We start from the raw sequence: 26,410 nt of genomic DNA on the forward strand, positions 1-26,410 counted from the left end.
CCCCCTTTGACCCCCTTTGACCCGCTCTTCGCGGCGCCCTCCGTAGGCATAGTTACGAACTTACGAAGTGGTCAGGATAGCGGATACCCCGTGGAGTACGTAGCACTCTGTATGAAGCAACGATAGGTACATGTACATACATGTACATGCTTCGTAGTGCTGGTCAGTAGTGGTCAATGGTTACCCAGGCACCTCCTGATTGTCCCTATTTTGTTTCTGTGTTTGAGATTGACACCGAGCCAACCACCCCGCCTAGTTGGCAGCAAATGCCAGCATGTACTACACTGTACGGAGCAATCCCCCGATGCCCCATCCCAGCCCCAGCCCAACCCACCGCCCATGATCCCATCCGCCCACCGCGTGGCAATGAGACATTCTTGCCCAACTTAAGCCTACCAAGGCACGACGCTAAATAAGTAAATAACGCTCGCCGCGACTCCACACGCCTTCTTCTGTCCCTTTACTCCGGCTGTACCAAAAAAGATACTCGACCCATTGCCATTGCCATTACCATCAGCTTCAACTTCAACACCAACATCAACATTCCCCTATCAGAACACACCAACAAACACCCCGTCACCTCCCAATCACGGCGATCCCACTGCTACCACGACGTCTCTTACTCATCGTGCTTATCCCTCGTGAACAAACCGGCAGCATTTCCACCTCGGCCTGTTTACGTCGCACGACAAAGAAAGCCCATCGCTCCCGGGAAGACACGCAAATGTCAAAGACGACAATGAGGAACTCTTTAGACTCGTCTCGCCCTATCATGGCAGCCAGCGTAAGTTCCGCCGTTGCACGTCTGCGTCATAGTCGGAGTGCTAGTCGCAGTCGCAGTCGCAGTCGCCTCCCGCCACTACAAAGCAAACCTAGACCTGTCTCTTATACACATCTAGATGTGTATAAGAGACAGCTTTAGACTCGTCTCGCCCTATCATGGCAGCCAGCGTAAGTTCCGCCGTTGCACGTCTGCGTCATAGTCGGAGTGCTAGTCGCAGTCGCAGTCGCAGTCGCCTCCCGCCACTACAAAGCAAACCTAGACTAACCCAACCCTCCTCCCACAGATGGCCTCCAAGCACGCCTCCAACCGCTTCAGCACCTACAGCATGGCCCCCACCGTGAACACCGTCAAGACATCGCTGTCCTCGGCGTCAGCACAACAAGAAATAAAGGACATCGAGGAGGGCTTCGAGAAGCTCGAGAACAAGAAGCTGCAGAGCCAGCGCTTCGTCCCCACCACGGAGAAGACCGATAACCTGAGCAAGTTGGCCTTGGGAGCGAAGCTTGAGCGGGCTTTGGATAGGCGGATGGGCAGCCAGGATGCAGTCATGAGGGTTAGGAACAAGGAGAAGGGAGAGGTCTTGAATGAGAAGGCTGCCATATCTACCTAATTGACACAAGGCTCGATGGCCCAAGGCGACATTTTCCACGACTGATATACGCACAATCCGGCGATTCGCCGGATGATGGACTAGATAAACATACGGATGAGGGATGGGATGGGATTGGACATGAGATGACGGAAGGGATCGATCGGATGGGATAAGACGAAGACGATGATCTGGGCTTGCAACGGCGTTATTCACCTCGGCATACTGTTTCTTGCGTTAATCATACCATGTGTGTCCTTTTTTACTGTGTTATACCATTTCCTTTTTTGCCTCACGATGCTTCAATTACGCCGTGGTTCCCCATGGCTGTCTCTCTCTCTCTCTCTATCGGGTTTTGCACTGGGCTGGGGGTTTGCTTATGGTTCACTTTTCACATTCTCTTTCCCTTGCCCGTCGCTAAGATGGATACCATGTATATTCGATAGAGCAGAATTGTAGCAACGATCGGGATCAACATGTGTGTAGGTCCCACCCATTCAGTCTTACGTGCTGTCTGCCTGATATCCTATATCGGAGGAAATGCTTGATGCCTTTTCTCTTGTGCTTTAACGGCGTGTGGACCTCGGCATACTCACAGATGAGCGACATTTTTACCATTCCACCCTCAAGCAGTACATCAGAAAGGCTCGCCCACGTCGGACAATAATCTAGCATATCACAAGGGGTTCTAGCTGCCGTCTCGTTCAATCCATGTCTAGCAAACTCCACCTCTGGTTGAATCCCCCCTTTGCTGCAACGAAACTACTATATATCGTAGTACAGCTTTCCCGTTAATCCCGTTTGAGCCCTCACTGCAGCACAACCACGCTCAGAATACCAATGCCAATACCCATACCCTAGGTTTGCTTTGCCTATAGACACGAGCTGAACACCTACCTTACTACCTTCCTTTCCCTTCTCTTCTCTTGCTGCACACCACCTATTTTCTAGGTGCTAAGATCTCACCCGAATATATTACACATGTTTCCCAACGAACGCCTCCCACTCTACTTCATACCTGAACCCCTCTAATCCAATCCAATCCAATCCAGTTCAATCCGGATTGCTCCACTACAACACACACACACACCTTTCCCTAGAGGCCACATTCAATCACATGCATCCGAACCACTCAATCAAACCCCACCAACTGCACTCCTATGGAATATTCATACTCCAAATATAAATTCCAAAAAACCCTCCACATTCAAGAGCTTACAAACAGCAAATCCATTAACTCCGATTCCTACCCTACCATAGCCGCGATAGCAGCGCCATGTAAAGACACGGGACTATTATTTATTTCCTTTTCCCACGCTCTATGTGGGGGCGCCGAGACAGGGAGGCTTAGTTTCACGACGTGCAATCCATTATCCATTCCTTTGATTTTGTGGTACCATGATATATATATATATATATGTGATAGGGAGAAGAGATGCGGGGTTATAAGTAGCTTTTGCTTGTACCGTTATAGAGGTTAATATCTTGTTTGTTTGTGTGTGAGAGAAAGTGAGAGAAAGACGGATGAGTGAGTGTGAGATTCAAGCCGCCTTATCGACCTGTAGAACGCCTAGTGCTGAAATAAAAATAGGTGTGAGACAAGGCGTGACAACAAGGTACGACTGTAGGACGTGGGGTGCATTCATTGACCCCTCACAAGCAACAAGCTCACTCACTCAAGAACCATTCCTTAAATAGCAAATCAGTCTTGTCACTCATTGTATTTCATATCTATCAGGGATGGCCTGCTCATCTCTGTAATACCCTAATAACTAACTGTAATCTAATTCCACAACATCATGCCCGAAGTCACCCACCAACAACAGACCCAAGCTGCAATATCCTCCTTCTTCACCCGCAACAACCTCTCCCCTTCAGACCACACCTCCTGCTACACCCTCCTCACACAGCTATATCCCAACCAATCTATAGTTCCCATCCGCACCCAAGGCTTCTGCTCGCTGTCCCTCCTCGTCGGATCGCAGCAAATCGTCCAATTCCGCCCCAAGCCATATGCCCTTGATCCAACCGTCACCTCTTTGGCCTCAGAGACATATCCGCAATATGCACCGACTACAAAACACCTCGCCACATTACCTTCATCGGGATTGCTGGTATACAGCATGAGTCTCATCCCAGGAACATCACTGCAAGACCTCCGCAACAGCAACCTATCTCAAAACCGCCCCATCCCCCTCGGAATACTTCGCAACCTCTGCATCTCATTCGCGCACTTCCACACCCATTCCTGGCAGCATCAGCAACCTCGTCCCTCCACCCCAGGCCGCGTGGGCTCCACGCTCCAACCACGCCTTCAATCCCTCCACACCTCCCTCCCGCCCCGTTTCCGGCCTCTAACATCCAAGCTCCTCGCCCACCTCCCTCGCATCACATCGCTCCTCCCCTGGACGCTAACACATGGCGATCTCCTCCCAGGGAACATCATGCTGTCACCAGCCTCCGGCCACTTAACGGGGCTCGTAGACTGGGCTGAATCGGAAATCTTACCTTTCGGCATGTCGTTGTACGGGCTGGAGGAACTACTCGGCTACCCTGTACCTGCCACCTCCACCACCGCAGCAAAATTCATATACCATCTCCGTTCCGCGGAACTGCGAGAGCTGTTCTGGAAAACGCTACTAGATGGTATCCCTGAGTTGAAGCAGCATGAGGACATGCGGGAATGCGTGGGAATGGCCCGTGATTTGGGAGTGCTGCTGTGGTTTGGGATTGCGTTTGATGGAGGGAGGATTGATAGGGTTGTGCAGGAGGGGAGGGATGGGTTGGAGATTGCGAGGTTGGATGCGTTTTTGAATGCGGAGAGGGGCCTGGATGCTAGGTTATAGGACGGGGGTTTGTTAAACTGATATATACATAGGTAAGTTAAAGAGGAGGAGCTGGGACTTCTTCGAGTAATTCTAATATAAACCAGATATTTTAATACGTATTAGAGACATACTGTTACTGTCCTTGCTATTTAATTATTAGGAAAAACTTTTTATGTTTCATATAAGGAATAGCATTAGAACTTCTATTGTAAGCACCGATTTGATTTCTAAAGACGCCTGTAATTCTATGTACGTCCGTCTACGGTAATGCCTATCTCAAGTTCATGAGTCGTCGTCCCGGCGCTGTAATGCAATGTTGATGAGTATGCCGCTGTTTAAGCACCACGACGCACCGCCGTCAAGAACGCCACTGTCTATGTATAAATCTAGTCGCAAGACATAGTAGAGAGCAAACGCTATAAGCAAACGCAAACTGGGTATCGTGAATGGCCATTCCTCCAACGCCAACGCTAATAACCATGATGATAATGTGCAAATTTCTCCTCTCTGTGTTGTGCAATTTTGGTGATAAGTCGAGGAGGGGATAAAAAAGGAAAAGACAATGAATAATGTTAGAGTGGGGAAAAGTGCTAGAGTCGTCGTTTCGAAGCTGATGATGATCTAGAGCCAGACAACTCGTCTCTGGCCCATTTCGGCAAGCTTGGTGTTGCATTTGAAGAACCTTTGGATTGGTTGTTTACTGCTCGAGCACGCCTCCTTTCTGCAAGTCGTTTTGCTTCCCGAGCTTCTGCTTCCGCTTTCGTTCGTTTGGTGACAGGGGTTCGCAACGACGGTACAGGCTTTCTGTTCATAGCCATGGATAGGGCGGACTAGAGTCGGTATTAGCAAACTTGAATTTTCAAATGTGGCCACCAACGTTGTCGAAGAATTGGAGAGCTTTGCTTTTGAAAGTAGATTATCGTCGAGGTTCATTATCGCTTGATATAGAAGTGCCAGATGGAGTACTGTTTGCGTCTGGTATTGGATGATCCTCGCTTGAAGCTGCAATATGATCATAGCTTGATATAACAGGAGTGTTACTAGCGTCCGGCATAGGATGATCCTCGCTTGAAGCTGCCAGAAGGGATGCACTATCATCGCCTAGGGTACTATTCTCAGCAGCTGCATTCGCAGCTTGCCCCTCTAGCGGTCCATTTTCAAACCTACTAGCAAGGCTTGCTTGAGGAGGGGTTTCCCGAACAATATCTTCATGGGCAAGCCTTTCTTGTTCAAGCCTTCTTCGTTCTCTGGATTGTTGTCCAAGCCATTTTGCCTTTGATGGATCATGCTCTAGTTTACTATAGCTTTCTTTTAGAGCCTTTATTTGAGCAAGGTTTTCTGCAGCGAGGTTTCCTCGAGCAGGGTGTTCTGTAACCCGGAGGCGATGATGACAGGTTGCCCGTTTAAGCACTTCTAGCTCACGCCTTTCCGAAAGAGGTATGCATTGTAGCGTATCATAACGGCATCGCAACTCGTCCCCGGAGCAGTCAGATATCCACCCACAAACATCGAGGGAGTCTTGCATGTAGGACTCTACTTCTGCTCCAGATAGAGCGCTTGAATCTGACCCAAGATTTGAATTCGGTACCTTTTGAGCTGGAGACAAGACATTGCTATTCAAATGTGGAATGGAGGAAATAACTGAAAGTGAAGAGTTCAAGGGGTCGCATACTTTGGTGATATCTCCATTACTTCCTTCCACTTGATTTCCGTTAGACTGGGCTGGGGATTTTGCATTCTGGCTCGGCCCTGATTCATATGCTGGGGAAGCCAAAGGATTAGGTGTATCGGATTGATCCCTATAGTTAGCACCATAAATTGGAGTGATTGGAGTATTGCCAGTCGGCGTGATGGCTGTAGATGATAAAGTAATACCCGAATCAGCGGTCTTAGTTAACGAAGTAGTCTCGTTACTCATTCTATCCAATGGAGAAGTAGAGGGCGGAGCATGGAGAGAGGAAGTTAGCTGTGCCACGTTTGTTGGAAGTGGTAGTCCTATGCCCGGAGCAAGCGGGTACAAAATGGGATGGGTAACAACATTGATACTAGATGGAGGCGCCATTCCTGACGGTGATGCTAATCCGTTATCGGCCCTGCCGTTGTAAATAACGGGTGCTTGATTGACTGGCATACTATATGTCGATCTGTAAGGAGGAGCATGCTTCGCATGCCAGGCTTGAGGATTAGTCCGCTTTAATTGCTCGTCGCTCAGTAGTCGTCGGACCTCATTTTCCTCTTCGGCAGTGAGCTTATCGTCGTCATCTCTTTCGAAAGTATCCGTTTGAACAATTGCCGCGATATTGGAAGCTTCATTCTGAGATACCAAGATCCTGTCGAGGACATCAGGATCCATGCCCCTGAACTCGGATAGATCTTTTTGTTCGACTGACCGTGGTTGGAAAAGAAAATCTGAGATCTTCCTCTTGGCATAGGCAATAGGGCTTTTCTTGTCTACAACCCTCGACGCGAGTTGCAGCTTGAAGACAGTCTTATTATGGACAGTGTCTTCAAAAGTTCCTCCAGCAACAAACCGATATACAAAGGTTGGTTTTTTCTGCCCTATTCGATAAGCTCTCCCAACCGCTTGCTCCTCCATGATGGGGTTGAATTTAAAGTCAAAGATGACTACTCGATTGGCCCCTGGCAAATTGAGTCCAAGGCCGCCAGCACTGGTGGATATCAGATACAGCTCGCAATCGCCTCTGTTGAAAGTTTTTGTTTGGCTTTGGCGCTTGCTCATTGCAGTCTTCCCATCGAGTCTGGCATACTTCCTTCCATCTGATTTGCACAGGTTTTCAATAAAATCGAGTGTAGGGATTGACTGGGAGAAAACAAGCACCTTGTCCTTCACGGCTTTCGCAGCATCAAGTATCTGGAATAATATCTTGATTTTGTTCGACAAATCTCGCGATTTCATATTCTCCTTGCCTACAGCATCAAACAAGATTTTCTCCTCATTGATGAGATCCTGCGAGACTCCCACTTTCCAAATAGGCGTGTTGAGGTCATTTGCAATGTCGTCTCCCATGTCGCCAGTTTCATTGGCAGTTGGCAGGCGCCCTACAGCGGGGGGTTCTTTCTTTGCATCTGCTTTTCGCTCATGTAGTTTTGCGTTAAAGCAATCTGGGTGATTGCAAAGGAGGGAGAGAATAGCAAGCCAATGCCATAGGGTTGTCTGAGTGACTTCACCATCCTTGGTCCGCGCGTGACCTGTCCCAGTCATCATTGACGTGACGTAAAGGGAGTACGCCTTCCGTTGCAAATCCGTGAGGGGCACAGTAATGATGAATTCTTTCTTTGGAGGTAGGTCATTCCGTAATACAGATATATCTGCGCGATGGACTTTTGGCGCGATGTCTTCCTTGAGAACACCAAGCATCTTCAGGCCATGGCGGCGCTCGTAAGGCATGCTGTCCTGCCACAGACCTGCCTGAATCGGTTGAGCATATTTCTGACGGAATTCACGAATCGGACCCAAATAATTGGGCGCAACCCAGTCGATCATTGTATGATATTCCAAGATATTATTCGCCAACGGGGATCCTGTTAGTGCAATGCGGCTCTTCGATTTGAACTGGATGGTTGCCGTGGTCACTGACGCATTGGAGTTCTTCATCTTGTGGGCTTCATCAGCGATGATTATGTCTGGCCCTTCGAGAAGCTGTTCGCAGATCCGCACATGATTCTCATCGTCGAGGCGGGTATCTTGTGCCTTCGGTCTCCTGTTGATAAAATTCCGAAACATCTCATAGCCAATGATGAGAACACCGCCGTCTTGATACCAAGTGTTGAGTATTGGTAGCCTGTCGTCTATTTTGACCGCAGAGTCAACTTTCAGGAGGCGCCCAAGAAGGCCGGGGGGCGCCCATGTTAGTAATTCGTCCATCCAATTGTCAATAAGACCTGGTGGGCAAAGTACTATGGTTCGGGATCGTCGAAGTCGCTTAGGAACCTGGGAAACTATACTCAGGTCATCCGATGCAGATGCTTCGGCAATTGCAACAAGTAGGGTAATCCTTCTTCAATTAGCATAGGCCATGTAGATATAGAAATGGTGACCTTACACTTGCATCGTCTTCCCAAGGCCCATTGTATGTGCAAGAAGACATCCCTGCATTGAATTCTCGTCTGCTACGATCTGGTTCCACATGAATCGCACACCTTCAACTTGGTGCTTCTTGATCCGTTGCGCAATCTGTGGGTGGACGAGGATGTAGCCTTGGTCATCTGATTTAGCGTCGTTGATGATAATTCGTCCCTCTTCTTCATCCCTTGCGTGGCCGGACCTTGCCAAGTTTGCTTGAAGTCTCTTTCGACGTTGCTCTTGCTCAGCTAACCGTCTCCGATCTTGCTCTCGGAGATCTCGTGCCTGCGCATCTTCGAAGAGCTTCCGCTTATTCTTGCGAGGCGTCTCGTCGAGTGAGGAGCTCTCATTATTCGACCTATACTCGTCAGTACAGTATTTTGTTGCACTATAGAAAACTTACATGGCGATGCCATTAGAGCGGCGTCGTCTGAGTGACCCAAGAGGCTCGCTATCCTCGTCATCATCCTCTGACCAGTCACTGTCGTCCTTGTCAACATTTTCATCCTTTGCTCCGTTACTATCTACACCATGTTTGGCGAGAGATCTACTACAACGCTTCGAGAAGGTGGACTTGCTATCAAACTGATCTAGAATTTGGTGACAAAGCTTATAAAATGGCGAGTACCATTCTAGTTCGTGGGTTTGAAGCTTGTTTATAATGGCTGTACTCAGAGGCTCCCGGTAAGGGTAACTTTTGCAATCGATAAATATCTCGAACAGCCGAAGGAGGATTGTCATGGTCTCGAATGTGGGATTATCCATGCCTTTCACACGGCTTTGCGAAGACTGGTGTGCCATTATGACCTCTTCCAGGTGTGACCAAAGGCTCTCTTCAGATATATTAGAGATAGACTCGAAGATACGGTCTCGCAATGAGTTGTCCATTTTGTACAGTATCGAAATCAGCAAGCTCTTCCTATTGCTCCGTGTTTCCCAAATTCGATTAGGGTAAGTAGCAATTTTGGCTGGGTCGGTAATGAGCGAAAGCGACTGGCTCGGACTTAAAAGCCCAGAGTTATCCTCATCGGAGATGGCAATGGGGCTTGACAGAGGGCCGTTGCGGTGATAAAGTCTCACGAGGGGCTTTTTTCTTTTCTGTGGCGTAACGAGGTTGACAACTCCGGGACCATCGTCAGATGAGATGAGGGTTAGGTCAACTATTTCAGACGGATTCGCCGCTGGTGGTTTCGGATGCATTGGCAACGCTTGTTCGAGTTTGACTGACGTTCGAGGAGAGCGACTTCTATGGTTTTGAGCTTTGTTTGGGCTATCAGGAAGGCTTGCATCTGACAATGTTGAATCGCCATGGGCTAGCTCGGTATCTGCAAGGTTGAGCTCTAGCTCCTCCTGACTGGTAATAGGATCCTCATCAACAATGAAATCATCTAGGCCATCGTCGGAGCTTGGAGTATCTGTATCGCTTTCGACCGATTCTCCTTCAACATTTTTGGTTTGATTCTTTTGCTTCTGTGGTTTAGAAAGTGGGGCCAGCTGCGGCGGCTTTTCGGGAGACCTCTTTTTCTCAAGGACTGTAATCTTCCATCTTAAATCTTCGCGATCGGAGATGGTTTGTTCCATTATCGTCGTTTGTCTCCGTACCTGGTTTGCACTTGTCCACACATCGCGAAGGATTTCGCTGCGCATCTTTGCGAGCCGCTGGATGATGTGGTTGAGCCTTTCCTGTGCTGCCTCAATGTCTAGCTTCCAAGTCCCGGTTTTACGAGATTTCTGCCACGTCTTGTATGCTTTGAGTTGCAGTTTTAGCTGTCTCTTCTGCTTCCATTTAGCCACGAGCTCAGAAATACCCTCGTCGATAGCTGTATTGATATCCGCTGCACTCAACGGTGGTTTCTTTAGAGCTTTAGTTGGCTTTTCGAGTTTCGAACCGCGCTCATCCTCAATCTCACGCCATAATGCTTCGTCGTATTCATTTTCCGAGTCAGATTCTCCATAGAGTGGGAGAATGTCATCAGCGCCTTCTAGCAGTCGGTACTTCTCTAGGTGAGAGTGATCCCAGTCGTCATAAGAACCAATGTTCTTCAGCATCTCAGGCCCAGGAAGATTAAATATGGCGACATTATCTCCTCCGACCGCTTTGGTCTGCTGGACGAAGGCTTCTGGGTCCACCTCTGGCCAAGAAGGAAGTTCGGCCCGCGTAGCGTGCATCTTGCCATCAGATTCGGGATGGAATAATGTGAAGGAGGGTTTCTGAAACTTTGGCGCAAGTGCTATCGAATATGGAAGCACGGCGGACAGAAGCTGTCCATCTCTGGCAAAGTCTTGTGGCTCCGAACGAAGAAAGTGCTTCATGATATTGTGGACATAAATGCGACGTCCACTAGATATACTAACGATTCCTTGACTGAACTCTCTATCGTCGCCTATGGTTGGTAGATCCTCTCCAACCGCAGTACCTCCGTAGAATATGTCATCCACATGTATCTTTCGTTTGCCTAAGTACCCAGCTGCAATGGAATCTGGACGCGCCTTCTGCATTTGCTTGCGAGAACGTTTTGAAACAGACGAGCCTGTTTCTTGGACTCCCGACACAGCTCCCTTAATGATATCCATACACTGGGATGGTTCAGCAGTCTCCAAATCGGGCTGATGGATAGGCATAATTCTCTGCCTGCCATCATCGCCAGTATATGGCACTCCAGGTTCAACGGTTTGCGGGTCATTGTGAACAACATTATCGGCCTCTGTAGGTATATCTCGGTTCCGATTTAGATCAATCTCGGAGGTGACGAGTGTTGGGGCTATTCTCTTCCTCTTTTTGCCGTCACTAATACAGGGCACTCCAGGTTCGGCAGTGTGCGGCGAGTTGTGGAGAACAGTATCTGCCTCTGTAGGTATACATCTGATCCGATGTGGATTAATCTCCGAGGTTATGAGTGTTGGTGCCAGTCTCTTTCTCTCCTTGCCGTTTACGACGATAGTAGTGCACCTGCCAACTTCTCCAGCCAGGGTTGAGCTAGAGCCCTCAGGACAAAGGGAAGCAGCTTGAGAATCTGAGTGATATGTCGCATCATAATTCCCAGTCTCGAACTGAAACTCAACGTCGGTAGAATCGCCTTCAGCATTAAGCTTACGCCTCTTGCCACTGGAAGCATCGGAGGATATGTACTCGCCTTCTGCCGCACTCTGGTCAGCTAGAGCGCAGCCTGAGGGCGTTTCCCTTGAAGTATTGACTGGAACGGCCGAGATCTGGGGTGCCCCTGCAACTGGCATATCTGGGGGCAGCTGAATCATTGGCGACCTTGCCGGTTCAAATGCGGCGCCGAGTTGTGCAAATTCGTTTAGGCCAAAATTGTTATATGACGGCGGATGGGCAGTGCGAATGGATGCCTGATACTGCACACTTCTACGCCTGAGTTCGACGATAGCATTTCGGAGGAAGGGTCGACGACCAAGGACGATACCAAAGTCATTTCTCATAACCATTTCATCGACTTCCACGAGAAGGATGGGACCGGTAACTTCTTGTTCCCGTAGAGCCTTCTCTAAGAGGGTGGGGTCCGGTCTCGATGTGGGTGCGGCACGAGGCTGCCATGTTCGATTGTCTGTACAGAGCTCTTGCACCACACGGTCAATAGACCAATCCCATGGATCGTCTACTTCCATGTTTGGAGATAGCCGTGATGTTATACATGGGAATGCGAGATTTGTCGGGCTTGGGAGTCGGTCAAGTCGAAGGAGAATAGCGAGGCGCGATCTAATGCAACGAGGTTAGTCATAACTGTAGGCTGTTGAATTGGGTCAAGGTGAATATGATTATCACCATCGAAGATCAGTATGGGGTAAGACGGGTGGAGACATTGTCAAGACAGTGTGAAGATAGTTGGGGGAGCGGGGGGGAAGTGGGTGAGACCACAGGTAACACGAGCGACAATGTTTTGGAGAGAGCGTACTTTGGAATGGCCCGCAGGCCGAACTCAAAAGACTAAAGCAGTGTGGCTTCAATAACACGGGGAGACGTTTGGAGAAGCTATGTTATGTTATGTCAGGATGTTGTAAACTTGAGTTTCGATCTGAGCCTCGCACCTTTAGAGAAATTTAGGAGATTGAAGACAAGGAGTAGCAGGTCCTCGTCACCAGAAGGTGAGTATTTGGCAGACTGCGAATGGACGGGGAATTCTGGGACGATGTGAACGGTTGTGGAGGTGGAGGTGGACAGGTTGTTGGTGGTTGTTGGTTGGTTGGTTGGTGGGTTGACGCGATGCGATGCGATGCGACAGATCGATAACTGTAGACGCGCCCACGTACGTCCCCCGAGTACGAAAGCGGAAAGTTGTTTATCCGCTTCCGCTTCCAGGTTCTAGCCCCACCTTCACCTTATCGATAAGCTTAGGTTTGTTGTTGATTTCACCTTTCGCCTTTCACCCCACGCTGGACACAAGCCGAGACAGGACAAGGCAAAAGCGTCTTACAAACCAACAAACCAACGAAAACTATATAACTGCCCTTGTAACTCAGCATTCAGGCTTCAACCGCACATATTCCCTACCCTTTCCTTGGGGCCCACGCACTTCACGTTAACGCCGCTTTACATCTCAGTCCCATCCGTTGATCATTTTAGAACATTATTATTTACGCCATGGCCCCGAGCAGAACCACTGAGATCTACCCGCCTGAGTTGACCGCAGCAGAATCTGACCAACTTCTTTCCTCCATAAAAGACTGGACTATTGCCAATGGCTTAGCCGTAAGACCCTTGCCTTCTCTTGTTTCCGCCGAAGCAGATCCGCACGGGATTTTAGCAACCACTGCCCCAGTCACTTTGTTCCCGAGTCCCTTCCCCCGAATATGTTTCGAACAGGCCAAATCTATACAAAGGGCCTACAACCAGCTATACGCATCAATCGCACAAGATGAAGAATTTTTGCAAGGCATTGTTGAAGAGTGAGTCTGTTTCTATATCCCTATTACATTGAATCTTTTGGTTGAATTGATATTTTCCGCGGAGCCAATGTGGATGACGCCATTCCGGCCTTGAGATCTCGAGACTGACAAGAAACAGAATTTTGGAAGTCGACGACTTTATTGCTGAGTTATGGCGAGTACATTTAAACGTCAAAGAAGAGGGCTATGTACAGGTATGACCAGATGCAAAACAACCAAGATTACCTTTTTGTTGAGATCCTGTAGAACCTCTCCTTGGGTTTGTTCCGGTCCGACTACATGGTGCACCAAGCCACTCAGGATAGCACTCCTGCTATCAAACAAGTGGAATTCAACACTATTGCATCCTCATTCGGTGGCCTGTCATCCAAGACCTCAAAGTTGCACAAGTACGTGTTTATTGCTAGCTTCACGCCTCGCTTCCCCCCATTCATGAGACTGACACCGACAGGCATCTGTCCGTAGTTGACTATACCGTTCTTGAAAGTCCGATATCTAGTGCAGAGTTAGATCTCCCTAGAAATGAGAGTATCGGCTCCTTAGCTTCAGGTATACGAGATGCCTTTACAACATATAAGCAAGGTGAAACCATACACGACTGCTGCGTAATCTTCCTAGTACAGGATCCGGAAAGAAATATTTTTGACCAACGGCATCTCGAGTACGACCTCCAGCAGCATGAGTCCCCAGTCCCAGTATTCCGCCTTGCATTTTCCGAGGTCCTCTCGAAAACAACCATCGCAGATACCCCCCGCCGTCAACTCCTCTACCAGCCCCCGAGTAGCCCTACAAAATTGTTCGAAGTAGCCGTAGTCTATTTCCGCGCTGGCTATGGCCCGCAAGACTATCCTTCCCCGGATGCCTGGAAAGCACGCCTGCAAATTGAGCGTTCAAACGCCATTAAATGCCCCAGCATCCTAACCCAACTGGCGGGCGCAAAGAAAGTGCAACAAGTCCTCGCAACACCAATATCACATTCGGCGCCTTCAATCCTAACACGCTTCTTCAAAGATTCTCCTGCAGAAATAGAGAATCTTTCTAAAACGTTCACAAACATATATCCCCTCGATGACTCTCCTGCTGGACAAGAAGCCCGCAAAATAGCCCTTGACCCAGAGCGCTGCAAGAGCTACGTTCTGAAACCGCAACGTGAGGGTGGGGGTAACAACACATACCGCTCCGCTATCCCGCCCTTCCTAAGGTCACTTCCAGAATCGCATTGGAAGTCATTTATCCTGATGGAGCTCATTACCCCACCACCAGTGCGAAATCTGATTCTACGAAACGGGGTGATTGAGAAAGGGGGTGTGATTTGCGAGTTGGGTATTTATGGAACCTGCCTTTGGGATCAGAAGAGTAAGGAGGTCTTATATAATGAAGAGGCGGGATATTTGTTGAGGACCAAGGGGGATACGAGCGAGGAGGGAGGTGTCGCGGCGGGTTTTGGGAGCATGGATAGTTGTCGGCTTGTCTAGGACTTTCGAACCGAAAACCAGTGCAACTCCAACACCAAGTACTCCTGTTCATCCCCATCATACAGAAGCCCGATATAAACGGCGCTAGAGAATCCTAAACCATGAAAAGACAAGTTGCCATTCGTCTAACAAGGTCTGTTGTCCACTAGTGCATGAAGTATGCTTATGATGACTCGTTATTCAAACTCCCATTGTGTATGTTGACTCGTCTGGCCGTTGTCGAATGAAGGAAGATATTTGAAGAGATAGTTCAAGTGAAGCCCTGAATAGAAATCTTTAGCAAACCAAGTTCTGCGAGAGTTTATGCCATGAATTAGATGCGGCTGTTAACTTCTCAGCCGGCATGTGCTAGTACTTTGGGCTCCAAGTCACACGCTGGAACCTGACCAAAGTTGAGATCCTACTTAAATCATCCTCCTGTGCGATAGACTTTAAATGGAAAGATTTTGTTATACTTGCCGAGTATCTATGAGTTACTGTCGAGAAGCATTGGATTACATGGATTGTAAGATTGAACGACTTTTGTCAGGCATTGAAGTTATCATTGTGGCAGTGTTGGCATGCAGAGGACATTGCGAGAGCGAGAAAACAAAAATATGTTTTTTGCAAGGAGAAGGCCGAAGTACACCATACCATGCAGCGGTTCAAGTTTCACCGTGACAAGTTGCTCCTTCCCGTCTTCATTATGGAGGCTAGCCAAATACCGCAACACCCAACACCCAAGCCTCCAAACTGAGCCTACGTCAACATAAATAGCATATTATAGGTTTTGATAAACCACCATGTCGCGGATATAGTTTATACCATGCCATTTAAACCTTTATTGGTATATCCCGCGTATAGCAGCCCGCGCTTGCCAAGCGATTAGGGAGTCGCTCGGGCACGTGATGACTCTACTCAACTGCCTCACCACTGGTGTAAGCCCCAAGCTTTGATCGTCCAGCTCTAGGGTTATCCTAGACGCAGTCCCTCCATCATTCCAAGCGCTGGCAATTGCGAAGTCTGGCTGTTTGGACATTTGGGTGTTCTCGCTTAATCGAGCTCTCCCCCCTTAACCCTTCGCTTATTTATGACATCGGTATGACAGGAGCCGCCATATTTAGTTACCCTACTAAACCCTAAGAGGGGACATGCTCTGGTATCATAAACTAGGCTGAGTACCTCCCAAACACCCAACCAGCACCCTGTTGATTTGCCTGTGCCCTTGGATGTTTGGTCCACCATGTCGGGTTCAATAGGATGTAGTCATCTCATCCAATCAGACTGACGGTAGTCGATGGAATATCGGCGTCGTCAATCCCATTTCCCAAGCCCTAGAGAGGTGTAAAGTTGGGACAACCACTCCAACTAACACCATGAGGGTTTCTCGTTACCGTTCAACAGAACCATTTTGCCCTACACCGACGTGTTGAATCCATCAGACTCTCGTCATAAGACAGCTTTGCCCTAGAATAGTTCGTTCCAATGGATTTAGGAAGGAGCATAAAACCTCCCAATTGCTTACCTTCCCTGAAGTATTGAGTTTCTCCTTATCAACGTCCACTTGCAACTGCCACAAAAGCCTTGATACATTCACCTTTTCACATCAACACTCAGCTCCTGAGTATTTCAAGAGGTTTAAAACAAACGCCTTTATTACATCCCCTTGGCTTTTGAATATCTCAAAGGTTTCGAGGTATTCACCTTCCCTCCCAGTATTCCAACCAACGTGAGGCATTGAACTCCTTCACGTCCGCTCCTTCCCCATCTAAATCTGTCAAACAAATTGGAACATCGGAGATGTCAACCATCCAACCCATTTCTACTACCACTAGCGCCACTGCTTCCAATACTCCTCGGCAACCCACCTCCACTTCTACGGGTCCCTCCACCTCCACCTCCACCGCAAGATCTGTCCAGCGTGAATGGACCGAGCTGGAGCTGGAGGTTGCACATATCCTAACCCAGCTTTGGGAAATGATGCAGACCAGGGAGGAAGCGCTGAGCCCCATGACGGTCTCAGCCTCCAGCGAAACGGTTCTCAATGAGGCCGTCGAAGGAATGTCTGGCTCCGATTCAGACATTGACGACTCTGACGATCCAGAGGAGCCACTCACGCCAGTCCAGGAAGGCTCCTCTGCTTTTCCTCCTGACCTGGTGGCACCCATCCAGGCTAGGTCCGTGGAGTCCTGGAGACAGGAGCCCCTGGAAGGTCAATACCTCGATTTGGGCTTGGAGGAGGGAGTCTACGAGGCACCGCCAGCAATTCCTGGCAAGGTACCGTTCCCGGAGGACAAAGTTCCTGCGAACGGAAGGACCCCTCCATGGGTCTACCTCTGCTATTCGGTCCTCGCTAGAGTGCCAGGGGGGAAGATGACATTGGACTCCCTCTTCGAAACTTGCTTGGAGTGGTGCCCTGCGCGCCTCAATCCCGATGTTTCGGACCCCAGGGACACGGCCAAACGCTCGGCAAGCCGAAGCCTAAGCACAAACGACCGGTTTTTCTTTTCGGAGAACAAAGAGTGCTGGCGGCTTAGGGACGTGGGCGAAGTGGTCGTCAAGTTTTCGGGGCCCGCTAGGATGATCAAGGTTGAGCGGGGCGAATCAAGCAGGCGTTCTACAACCAGTTCCTCTTCAGGATCCTTGGGCCCATCAACCTCAACACAGGCAAGCTGTCCTACAGGATCTTGGTGGACGGCCATTAATTCCCGTTCCAACTTGAGACGGGATAGTAGGGATATGCCCAATAACTGTAGAGATAATGGGAGTGCTGTCTCCGAGAAAGGCAAGAGGAAACTGGCCTCAAATTCAACGGAGGTCGATACTCCTAGTCTGGTTAACGGTCGACGGCGGCTTCCCGATGGGCGTCCTGACACACCAAGCACCATGTTGTCTAGCGAGGTCATGCGAGATGGACAAAATGGTGACAGCCCGCCGCCTAAGAAGCGGAAGTCGTCGTCCACGACGCACAGTCAACCCAGGTGATGGCCAAGTCCTTGGTAGATCTGGAGGCAGTCCTGGCCATCTTCATGGAAACGGTGAAACAATTCGGCCCATAAGCTATTGCCAGCGTATAAATGGATGCTGAGGCATCTAATAAATTCACTAGCTTCTTGGAACACTTGCGCCTGTCGTTTGATGCCCATAATGTTAGGGGGTGTGCTGCTTGGCATGACCAAGAGACAAGAAACCCTTCCTAAGCAACAACCTCTCCATGGAGCCTCACTTGGCTTTATCTGCTACCCGTTTGTCGGAGTCGCCTAAATAGTGCACCCTGTTAGCCCCTAATCGGAGCACTTGGTCTGAGGTTGCAACCACTTCCCAAGTCGGAAGCCAGGTATGTAAGAGGAGAGTAGATGTGGGAGTGATGAGTCGAAAAATGATTTGCCCTTGTCTAGAATTGAGGCAAGGGACGCATGGAGGTTTGGAGGCTATGGAAGAAGTTTGTGACAGAGTAGGCTCCTGTATTTATGGTTCGGCACTTGCCTGTCGAGTGAACTTGAGACTTAAGAGAGTGGAGAGAATGACGACGGCTAGGCCTTGATAACGCACTGTTCAGAATCCCCCCTTGCAAACAACTATAATCAAATAGACAATAAATTGCCCATGCTTGAGTGGAGAATCATATCATCCCCGTGAATGTTACTGTGTCCCGCCATTATCAGTAAAACATTTCAAAGACATATGATTTCTCTGAGGGCGTCTTTAAAGACACATCTCAAGGCCCATCTGATTAGACAGAACAGCACCTGCTCCCCTTCCTTACAGCAAGGGATCGAAGCAAATGACGAAAACCACCATTGGATCCTATTCCTCCATGATTTTGGGGGATCTAACCACTTCGCGCCCGCTCATTATTTGGATCTCTCGGCGCTTTTGAGACATTCAACCTCGTCGCCTGCCAGAAGGCTCTTAGTTGAGCTTAGAGCTGATATGATAGAGACTTGAGTTGATGAAAGTAATTTCACGTTCTCGTGACATAAAAGGGGTGCATATTAACCCTACTAGATAAATGGTACACAATCTAAAAGAAAAGAAACCAATGAATCCGATGACAAACGTAACACATACAGGGTTCTGAGCTTACTGTGTAAGATGGCGTGAAGGTGGACTTTTCGTTGACTGGTATAAGTCTTAGAGTTAGATAAAAGAAATACTAAGCGTCTATCTAAAAAAGCGTTTATGTCAGTGAGGGAAGAAGCGGTGAGAAGGGTTGTATTTGTATATTGGCACAAGATCCTCCATCTTTTGATCTTCATTCCTAGTAGTATATAGATCCGAATCGTACATGAATAGAAAGCGCCTGATTACTTGATTTGGGGTGGTACAAAGTGGCCTTGCAGCAAAGGTGGCGGGATATCGTGTCTGAAAAGCGTCACTCTCACATCTCCTCTGACTCTTGCTGCCTCTTGCGAGCAAGCACCTCTAATTTTCCTGTGGGGCAAATGAGTATTATGTATACCGGACCAGCAATGAGAAAGCTTACGTTGCACAATGTTGAAACTCCTTCTAGTGACACCCTCGCCATCCTGGTATTGATTTATCGAGACGTCACCCTCAACGTAAACTAGTGTTCTACGAGTGATTTGAGTTAGCCAACCTGTTTCCTTGAATGAAGACAGTCCAAGGCCTTATTTTATGCTCTCTCGTTCGGTCGGCATGCATATCCATGTAGCCGCTCTTCCACAAACCAGATGGTTAAACGTACCCTTTTTCTAGCCCTGCAATATAATCCCTCTGTGGGCCCTCCGGTAAGAAAGAGGCCACCCTGAACCAGTTCGTCTGCTGGTTGTCTTTGGGGCCCGAGCTTGTCCCTACATTGTATTTGAGGAGCTCCTTGCCGGTGCTTGTAGCTTGGAGCTCTGGGACATCGCCCAATCGACCCACGATTGTGATCTTTGCGAAGGATGCTGGTCTCGATGCCGAGGTGGAGAACGAGCGGGCAGTGGTGGTTGCGGCGCGACGGAGGAGGAAGGACGACATCTTGGAGGCGGGATTAGGAGGCGACTGGAATCCGGTTAATTGTGCAAAGTGAAAAGGGGTCTTGAGGACCTACCGAGATACTTGGTAATGTGATGAGGATAGCGCTGATGGTGTTGTAATCCGAGGCACGAGTTGAATGACTTTCTCCTATCGTCGCATCGCGACTCGAGCTCGAGGTTACGGTATTGTCCAAGGGGGTTCTAAGCGAGTCCTATCATGTGACCGACAGGAAATTGGAGCTTTCATGCAAAATACGTCTACGAAGTACATATTGACAGGGCGAGCTACCAACCTCAATGGGTTGAATTGATATGCGCCTCTTCGTCCGTTCACATGGCGGAGCAATGTTGTTGTTTCCAACCGTAAAGCAGAAAACACGAGGGGAAGCTCACCGGCGCCGAACCAAGGGACGATCATTAACTTCAAACCCAGAGAAATTCCGGTCGAGCGAGGAATCAATATATGCGATTTATCAGCGCCGTACATTGATTGTATCGATCCAATTATTGCGTTACACCGGTTGCGAGTCACACCACATACGAAGTACCCACGAGATAGTACCGTTCTCAACCTTGACCTTCTCATACATCATCTGGTACAGTCCATGCAGGTTGAAGACTCGAAGCACATCCTCGGTGATTGCACGGCAGATGCGCCCAAGCCAAATCCAAGTCCAAACAAGTACCCCGTACCATTGTTCCTAGGAGGACTCGAGCGTTGACGAAGGCATTGGCAAGTGGTCAGCCCTAAGTCTCCTCAGGCTCAGGGGCTCGGGGACATGCTGACCGAGATGCCCTCTGGAACTAGGAAAGAGAACGCAAGTCTGGCGCGAGTATATGGAACGCGTCGACGATTCGACGCGATTACGCTTGGCCAACAATTGGACGGAGCTTGCGCCCAGCTGCTCCATACAAGTGGGCTGTTACGGATGGTTGGCGGCGGTGGCAGCGTTACCCGACATTGCTACACCAGCCTCAAATGGTATATTAACCCCGTAGAGGGCGAAGATTAAGATTGCACTGCTGAATCTGTACAAGACTAGATCTCCCGCTACGTCTTGGCTTCTAATTCTCCGTTGAGGCTTCAAAAGGTCAGCGCCAACTACTCCGTACTCCGCCACGATGCTGAGGGCGAAACAGTCTGAATGTGGTAATAATTCGCTTTGACAATTAATGCATATGTCAGACAACAATTTCGCTGGATCAGAATTTGCAGAAAAACGACAACTCATGAGGACAATCATCAGAAGAAGCAAAGTGCCACATCCACAGGTATCGCGGACGCTCCACTCGTAATGTCGGGACATCTTTGGTCACAATCGGCATCCCTGATCATGCATATATGGGCGTTCATCACATCACCGCAAGTTCGAGTTTCCGAGTGCGTCAAATCGATACCGGTGCTGCCGGTACCAGGGATTACCCATGCCCCTGGTACCGGGGCTTTTAAAGCTTTAACATTACCTGTACAGTATGGTCAAAAACAGGCATGGATTTGGAGAACGGACCATGGAGTTATTCTAAGATCATCTCAATTTCCTATTGTCCGCCGGTCTTTAAGTCAACAAGCGCTGCATCACGTTGTGGTACGAACCGTACGGGGCACTCTAACATCCAATTGATCTCCGCGAGCCCTCAGGCGAGATGAGCTGTGTCTCTCTCTCTCGTTATAAGCGCCAATCAGTGCGAGTTCCATCTAGGATATGAAGCAGGATGATGTGGGTGAGCTTGAAGACTGGAAGAAGGCCGTGTTTATCGGAGCCCAGCTACCGGGGTATTTCGATGGCTATCAGGCTATCAGCTGCCAGGTACCCTATCCGTCCCAGCCGTGCACAGTCTACCGGCGGACGCCTCAATTGCCCCTGGCTGATCCCAACTAGCCGATAATGCGCCTCCGATTGCTTTTAAACCCGATGAGGTGTGCCCAGATGTGTCCCGCATGAGCATTAGTACTTCTGTAATCTCTCATAGCATCCCCCTCTTCCCTAAAACTTCTTTCCTACTCGAGTGCTGCCTTGCGCCTCGAGCTTTGACTTTTCCTTCAATAATAACCCTCGTTAAGATCACCATCTCCCATCCTTGTGATCCTCGTGGCTATCGATCTAGAGCCACCTCTTAAGCTCTTTTCTGACCAGGGCTAATTCTTCCCACGACCTTGTCCTTCCGGCACAAACATTCTTTTCAACCTCATCCATCATTTGCCTCACACTCGTTTTATCTAGAAGCAACGCCAGCGGGATCTGCGCCAATGCTGCCCACGCTCGTTATAGCCTGAGCACTTCTACTGTCATCCTCTCTTTTCTATGGAAACCTGGGGATAGTCTATTCACAGAATTCCAACATGGTTCAAGTTAAAGGGCCAAAGGTTTTGGCAGTTCTCCTGCTCTTCTTCTGTGTCAATTTTGCTGTGGCAGACAGACGGGGAGTTCGCATTCAAAGGCGCGACGATTCGCCAAATCAATCAATTGTGGCTACCTCTGTCACTCCGGTGTCTCCATCTTCACCAGCTACAACCTCAAATGAGTCATCGCAGAAAGGAGGGAACAACTCAGGGAATAATGGGGGCGATTCTACCACGGCCAATACCCCTGACAAGACGATTAGTGAGACTGCAAAAAGGACAACTACAAATGCCTCCTCGGCTAGTCCAACGGAGGAATCAATCTCTAATTCGGCCACGACATCAAGCACAGGAGCTGTGGTGACCCCAAGCATCATTGGGGCAGCTACAACCTCCACCGGCAATCCCTCGGCGTTTAACTGTATGTTGTGTATCTATTCCTGAGGTTTTGTACTAACAACAAAAAGCAACCACCACACCGGATAAATTGCCCATCGCCCCAAGCGTAACTCCCGGGTTTGGAGTGGCGGGAGCCATATTGATGATCAGCGGAGTTGTCTATACTCTTGTTGGGATAAAAAACAAACTGCTACACATTTTCTTATCTGCAGCCTACCTAGCAAGCTTGTCGGTTACCGTTCTCATTCTTTATGTCATGAATCTGCCAGTCGGAAATGCTGTTCAGGGAGCCTATGTTGTCGCCGCGACTATGACTGGCTTGATTCTCGGCGGAGGTGCCATAGTTTTTGCAGACATGACTGAAGGGTTAGGTTGCCTTCTAGGCGGCTTCTCCCTTAGCATGTGGTTGCTTTCATTGAAGGCCGGTGGCCTGTTAACCGCAACAAGCGGCAAGGCCATATTTATTACGGCATTCACTCTTGCTGTCTTTGCAACATCTTTCAGTCACCACACACGGCCATATGGGTTGATCGGATCTATCTCATTTTCCGGTGCTACTGTGGTAGTAATTGGGATTGACTGTTTTAGTAGGGCTGGCTTGAAAGAGTTCTGGGCATGGATTTGGGACCTGAATCCTAATCTGTTTCCACTTGGTGCTGATACTTATCCTTTGACGAGGGGTATAAGAGTGGAGATTGCAGTTATTATTGTTATATTCTTAATGGGGATTATATCACAGATGAAGCTTTGGAAAATCATTAAAGAGCGCCGTGAGCAACGGGCGGCTGAACGACTTGATGATGAGCGTGTTATGGAGCAAGAGGAAGAAAACGTGGGGAGGAGGATTGAGAATCTCAATGCGGGAGAGAGAAGCCAGTGGGAGGCTGCATACGGCAATAAGGAGCAAGCTGACATGCCCTCAGCTCCATCACACCGGGATTCTGGCGTAGGGGATATGGAGAGTCAGAGGAAAGGCCAAATGAGCATCGTGACTTCAACGCGACACTCAAGAGAAGATGGAATTGAGATGTCACAGATGCCTTCGCCCACGCAGGCTACACCGATCGGGCTTGTTATGGCGAATAAAAGCCAAGATACCGGCATACCTGACGTCCAAGTCACACCATTTCCTGGATCTTCTCCGGAGCTCGTCGAGAACGGGAATATAATAGAGCCCCTGCAAAATCGACAGAGCCATGCATCACTAGTTGAAGAAGGGAAGGCTTGGCTTGTAGGCTCCAATGGGGAAGCACGTCTCGAAAGGACACCATCCAAAAGACTATCTAGTCGGACATCAAGTCCGCCAGTTTCTACGAGGAACTCCCGAACGCCAGAGATTGTTCCGCTACCATTCAAAGTACCAGTGGGCGAAGTAGAAGATGACCGGTCATCCGTCGTCGCTCTTGCAGAGGATGAGGAGGAACTTGGCCGACCAACACGGCAATCCAACCGGATTTCTGCTGGTTCAGCGATTATGCGCAGACTATCCAAACGGTCTCTTTTGAGTCCATCGCCGAGAAGCTCAAAACGGTTCTCCATGGGCCACGGACAAAGCACGGAGGATTTGGTCATTCCCTATGAAGTCGATGACGACCGGGCAAGCTCGGTTGCTGCTACTATAGACGGGCTTAGCGACGAAGAGAGAAGCCCACGTTCTTCAATCGACGAGGCCCCTAATACGAATGAGTCTCGAGTGGAAGAATTTCCCGCATCACCGAGAGAGGATCAACTGGAGGCCGCAAAATTAGACCTAGGTGCTAAATCGACGGTTGGGAGTACGGAAAATAAATCCACAGGACAGGCAGAAGTCGGTATTACCACGCCGGATTCTCAGACCCTACGGGGGGAGAAAGCTGAGGATCTAAGCAAGCGGCAGTCTTTTATATCGGGTACTGATCCGAATCCCAAGGGAGACCTTATGCAGGACGCGGAACTCGCAATCAAGACCCAGCCGAATGAGGTTAAAACCCCAAGAGCCGCCCGATCAACTACCTCCACGTCCGAGTCGAGGCGTATGAGCCTCACCAAGGATCGACTTCCGGCCCCGTTACCCCGCGTAGCGATGTCCTATCGAACTAACGAGTGGGCTAAACATCTCAGCAATGCCGAGACTCCTGAGGTGGAAGAACTGAAGTTAGAGGAGGGTCTTGACGAAGGGGATTCCTCCACTATCGAGATGCCGGCTCCGGTTAATGTAGAAGACCTTCAACAGACCGCCGAACAAGCTTCTCCTTTAGCACCAAGGCCATCATCTTCAACCTCCCAAACCGTCCCTCTAGCTCTCTCGAGATCGGCCTCGACCCCGACCATAGCTAATAATTTCGTACCCAACAGTGGTACCAGCTCGCTTCCTCAAGCGAATACACTCTCACGAAGCGTGTCACAACAATCTCTTCAGTCTCAGTCAGCCTCCAATAGATTCCGTATATCGTCAAGTCCAGCAATTCCCCAGCCAATTGTGGAGTCTCCCGTTGAGGAGAGTTTCGCTCCCCATACCCCTCCCGCCGGCAACTTATATCCATCCCAGAACGCCCCCTTCGGAAGCACCAACACCTTAATTGGGAAGCGAGACTCTATGATGCGTAATAAAAGCTATCAAACCGCACAATTTCCCCTACCTTCAACACCAGAACTGTCTACAAACTTTTCTTCGCCTTACCAATCACAATATCAAAGCCGGTCAGCCTCAAGAGCCGGCAGCGATGCTGGCTCGATTTATAATTATCAAAATAATATGAGTAAGCCTATCCTCATGGAGGATGACGATAATATCTCCCTCTCCGCCCGCCGAGAGCTAATCCGACAATCGTCCCTCCACCAAACTGGAAGACCAGCGGCAACCCTCCTACAGCCCTCCCTTCCTTTCGATTCCCATCAACCCCTTCGGCAATCATCCGCTCCTTCACCCTCAGCGAGAGAGCAACAACTCGCCTCTTTCCGTGCTAGCATAATGCAGGATATGCAAAACACCGCCGTGCCAAAGATGAATGTCGAGAGGCAGAGGAGCGCATTGTGGCAGGAACGACAGGTGGAGGAACAGAGAAGAGCCTTGGAGGCTCAGAGGAGAGGCGAGTTCGAGAGTGCGTTTGATGAGCGGATGAGGAGGGGAGATATGTTGGATATCCATCGAGACGCGCTGAGGAAGATGCAGGCGCGCGCTAGTAGGAATGTTTGAGTGAGGCCTGCAGACAACCCGGGTTAGCTCTATATTTATAGACCCGGACGCAGTTATTTTTATTTTCTAATATTTAATGTTAAAAAGGGAAACATAGAAGGATTGGGGGGGAGGAACAAGGCGGGGGGATGGTGAGGGTGGAGTTCTAGGAAGGGATTCTATTGTATATATATGGGCTTGGGACGGAAGGCATCGAGACTTGGCGGGCTCGACATGACCATGGTATGTATATAAACCGACCGAGGACTTTGTAATACTGTTTATTAGATAGATGACACTTAGGCAACAAATAGTATGTATTGTATGATGAGAATATATATTACTGTTCGATATATGAAGCACTTCGTCCGTATTGCTACTGTAGCTAATAGCATGTGATAAACCTATGTGCCTATCTGCCATAACCCTCGGGATTCCGGATTAAGATAAAGTCTCCTGAGGACTGGCCGTATGAAAGAATAGAACCCAGTAGCGTCAATCCATTTGCAAAGCTAGAGTGACGAAAGGTCTGTACGTAGTAAATGTGCAGCTGCCAAACTCGATTCTATTCGCAGAGTTTCTCACGCTGTCGTTATTTGCTAGCCACGCACCCAACGTCGCATTATCAGAGTCTGCGGGGCAGTGAACCACGCAAAACGGACCTTCATCCATCGTCCAGAATCCGTAATCCAGATCTGACATATAACCCCGCCCGCCCAGCGTCTGTCCACTATATATAAACAGAAATATAACCTCCATCACGTTCACCTCGAGCAGCAGCTAGCAACCAACAACCAACCGCCGCAGACATCGAGAGATGGAACTTGCCCTGCCCATTTGCTGAGTGCTACCGCAACGTCGATCGCCGCCCGCTGTTACGCCCTAATTAT

At 49.2% G+C, this 26,410-nt stretch overlaps 7 protein-coding genes across 7 annotated transcripts; 5 read left to right on the top strand and 2 right to left on the bottom strand.

Annotated features, from left to right (window-relative positions):
- Positions 1-939: 939 nt before the first annotated feature.
- BP5553_00611 (Uncharacterized protein) lies at positions 940-1,394 on the top strand (the record flags this gene model as incomplete). Its single annotated transcript, XM_032009234.1, has 2 exons — positions 940-951; positions 1,044-1,394. 2 exons carry the CDS (start codon positions 940-942, stop codon positions 1,392-1,394), a joined length of 363 nt encoding a protein of 120 aa, XP_031873288.1.
- Positions 1,395-3,172: 1,778 nt separating this feature from the next.
- On the top strand, positions 3,173-4,219 carry BP5553_00612 (uncharacterized protein; the record flags this gene model as incomplete). Its single annotated transcript, XM_032009235.1, has 1 exon — positions 3,173-4,219. One exon carries the CDS (start codon positions 3,173-3,175, stop codon positions 4,217-4,219), a length of 1,047 nt encoding a protein of 348 aa, XP_031873289.1.
- Positions 4,220-5,117: 898 nt separating this feature from the next.
- BP5553_00613 (uncharacterized protein) lies at positions 5,118-11,912 on the bottom strand (the record flags this gene model as incomplete). The annotated part of the gene is made up of 3 exons (XM_032009236.1): positions 5,118-8,217; positions 8,266-8,643; positions 8,689-11,912. 3 exons carry the CDS (start codon positions 11,910-11,912, stop codon positions 5,118-5,120), a joined length of 6,702 nt encoding a protein of 2,233 aa, XP_031873290.1.
- A 973-nt stretch (positions 11,913-12,885) lies between these two features.
- Positions 12,886-14,665, top strand: BP5553_00614 (Glutathione synthetase; the record flags this gene model as incomplete). Its single annotated transcript, XM_032009237.1, has 4 exons — positions 12,886-13,190; positions 13,309-13,384; positions 13,437-13,579; positions 13,642-14,665. 4 exons carry the CDS (start codon positions 12,886-12,888, stop codon positions 14,663-14,665), a joined length of 1,548 nt encoding a protein of 515 aa, XP_031873291.1.
- A 1,779-nt stretch (positions 14,666-16,444) lies between these two features.
- BP5553_00615 (uncharacterized protein) lies at positions 16,445-17,629 on the top strand (the record flags this gene model as incomplete). Its single annotated transcript, XM_032009238.1, has 1 exon — positions 16,445-17,629. The coding sequence occupies one exon, from the start codon at positions 16,445-16,447 to the stop codon at positions 17,627-17,629; it is 1,185 nt and encodes a 394-aa protein (XP_031873292.1).
- Positions 17,630-19,025: 1,396 nt separating this feature from the next.
- Positions 19,026-19,897, bottom strand: BP5553_00616 (uncharacterized protein; the record flags this gene model as incomplete). The annotated part of the gene is made up of 5 exons (XM_032009239.1): positions 19,026-19,078; positions 19,131-19,219; positions 19,353-19,651; positions 19,701-19,838; positions 19,883-19,897. 5 exons carry the CDS (start codon positions 19,895-19,897, stop codon positions 19,026-19,028), a joined length of 594 nt encoding a protein of 197 aa, XP_031873293.1.
- A 2,070-nt stretch (positions 19,898-21,967) lies between these two features.
- On the top strand, positions 21,968-25,541 carry BP5553_00617 (uncharacterized protein; the record flags this gene model as incomplete). The annotated part of the gene is made up of 2 exons (XM_032009240.1): positions 21,968-22,388; positions 22,435-25,541. 2 exons carry the CDS (start codon positions 21,968-21,970, stop codon positions 25,539-25,541), a joined length of 3,528 nt encoding a protein of 1,175 aa, XP_031873294.1.
- Between the last annotated feature and the right edge of the window lie 869 nt (positions 25,542-26,410).

The sequence above is a fragment of the Venustampulla echinocandica genome (genome assembly GCF_003357145.1).
Source record: "Venustampulla echinocandica strain BP 5553 chromosome Unknown scaffold_0, whole genome shotgun sequence".
NCBI classification, from domain to species: Eukaryota; Fungi; Ascomycota; class Leotiomycetes; order Helotiales; family Pleuroascaceae; genus Venustampulla; species Venustampulla echinocandica.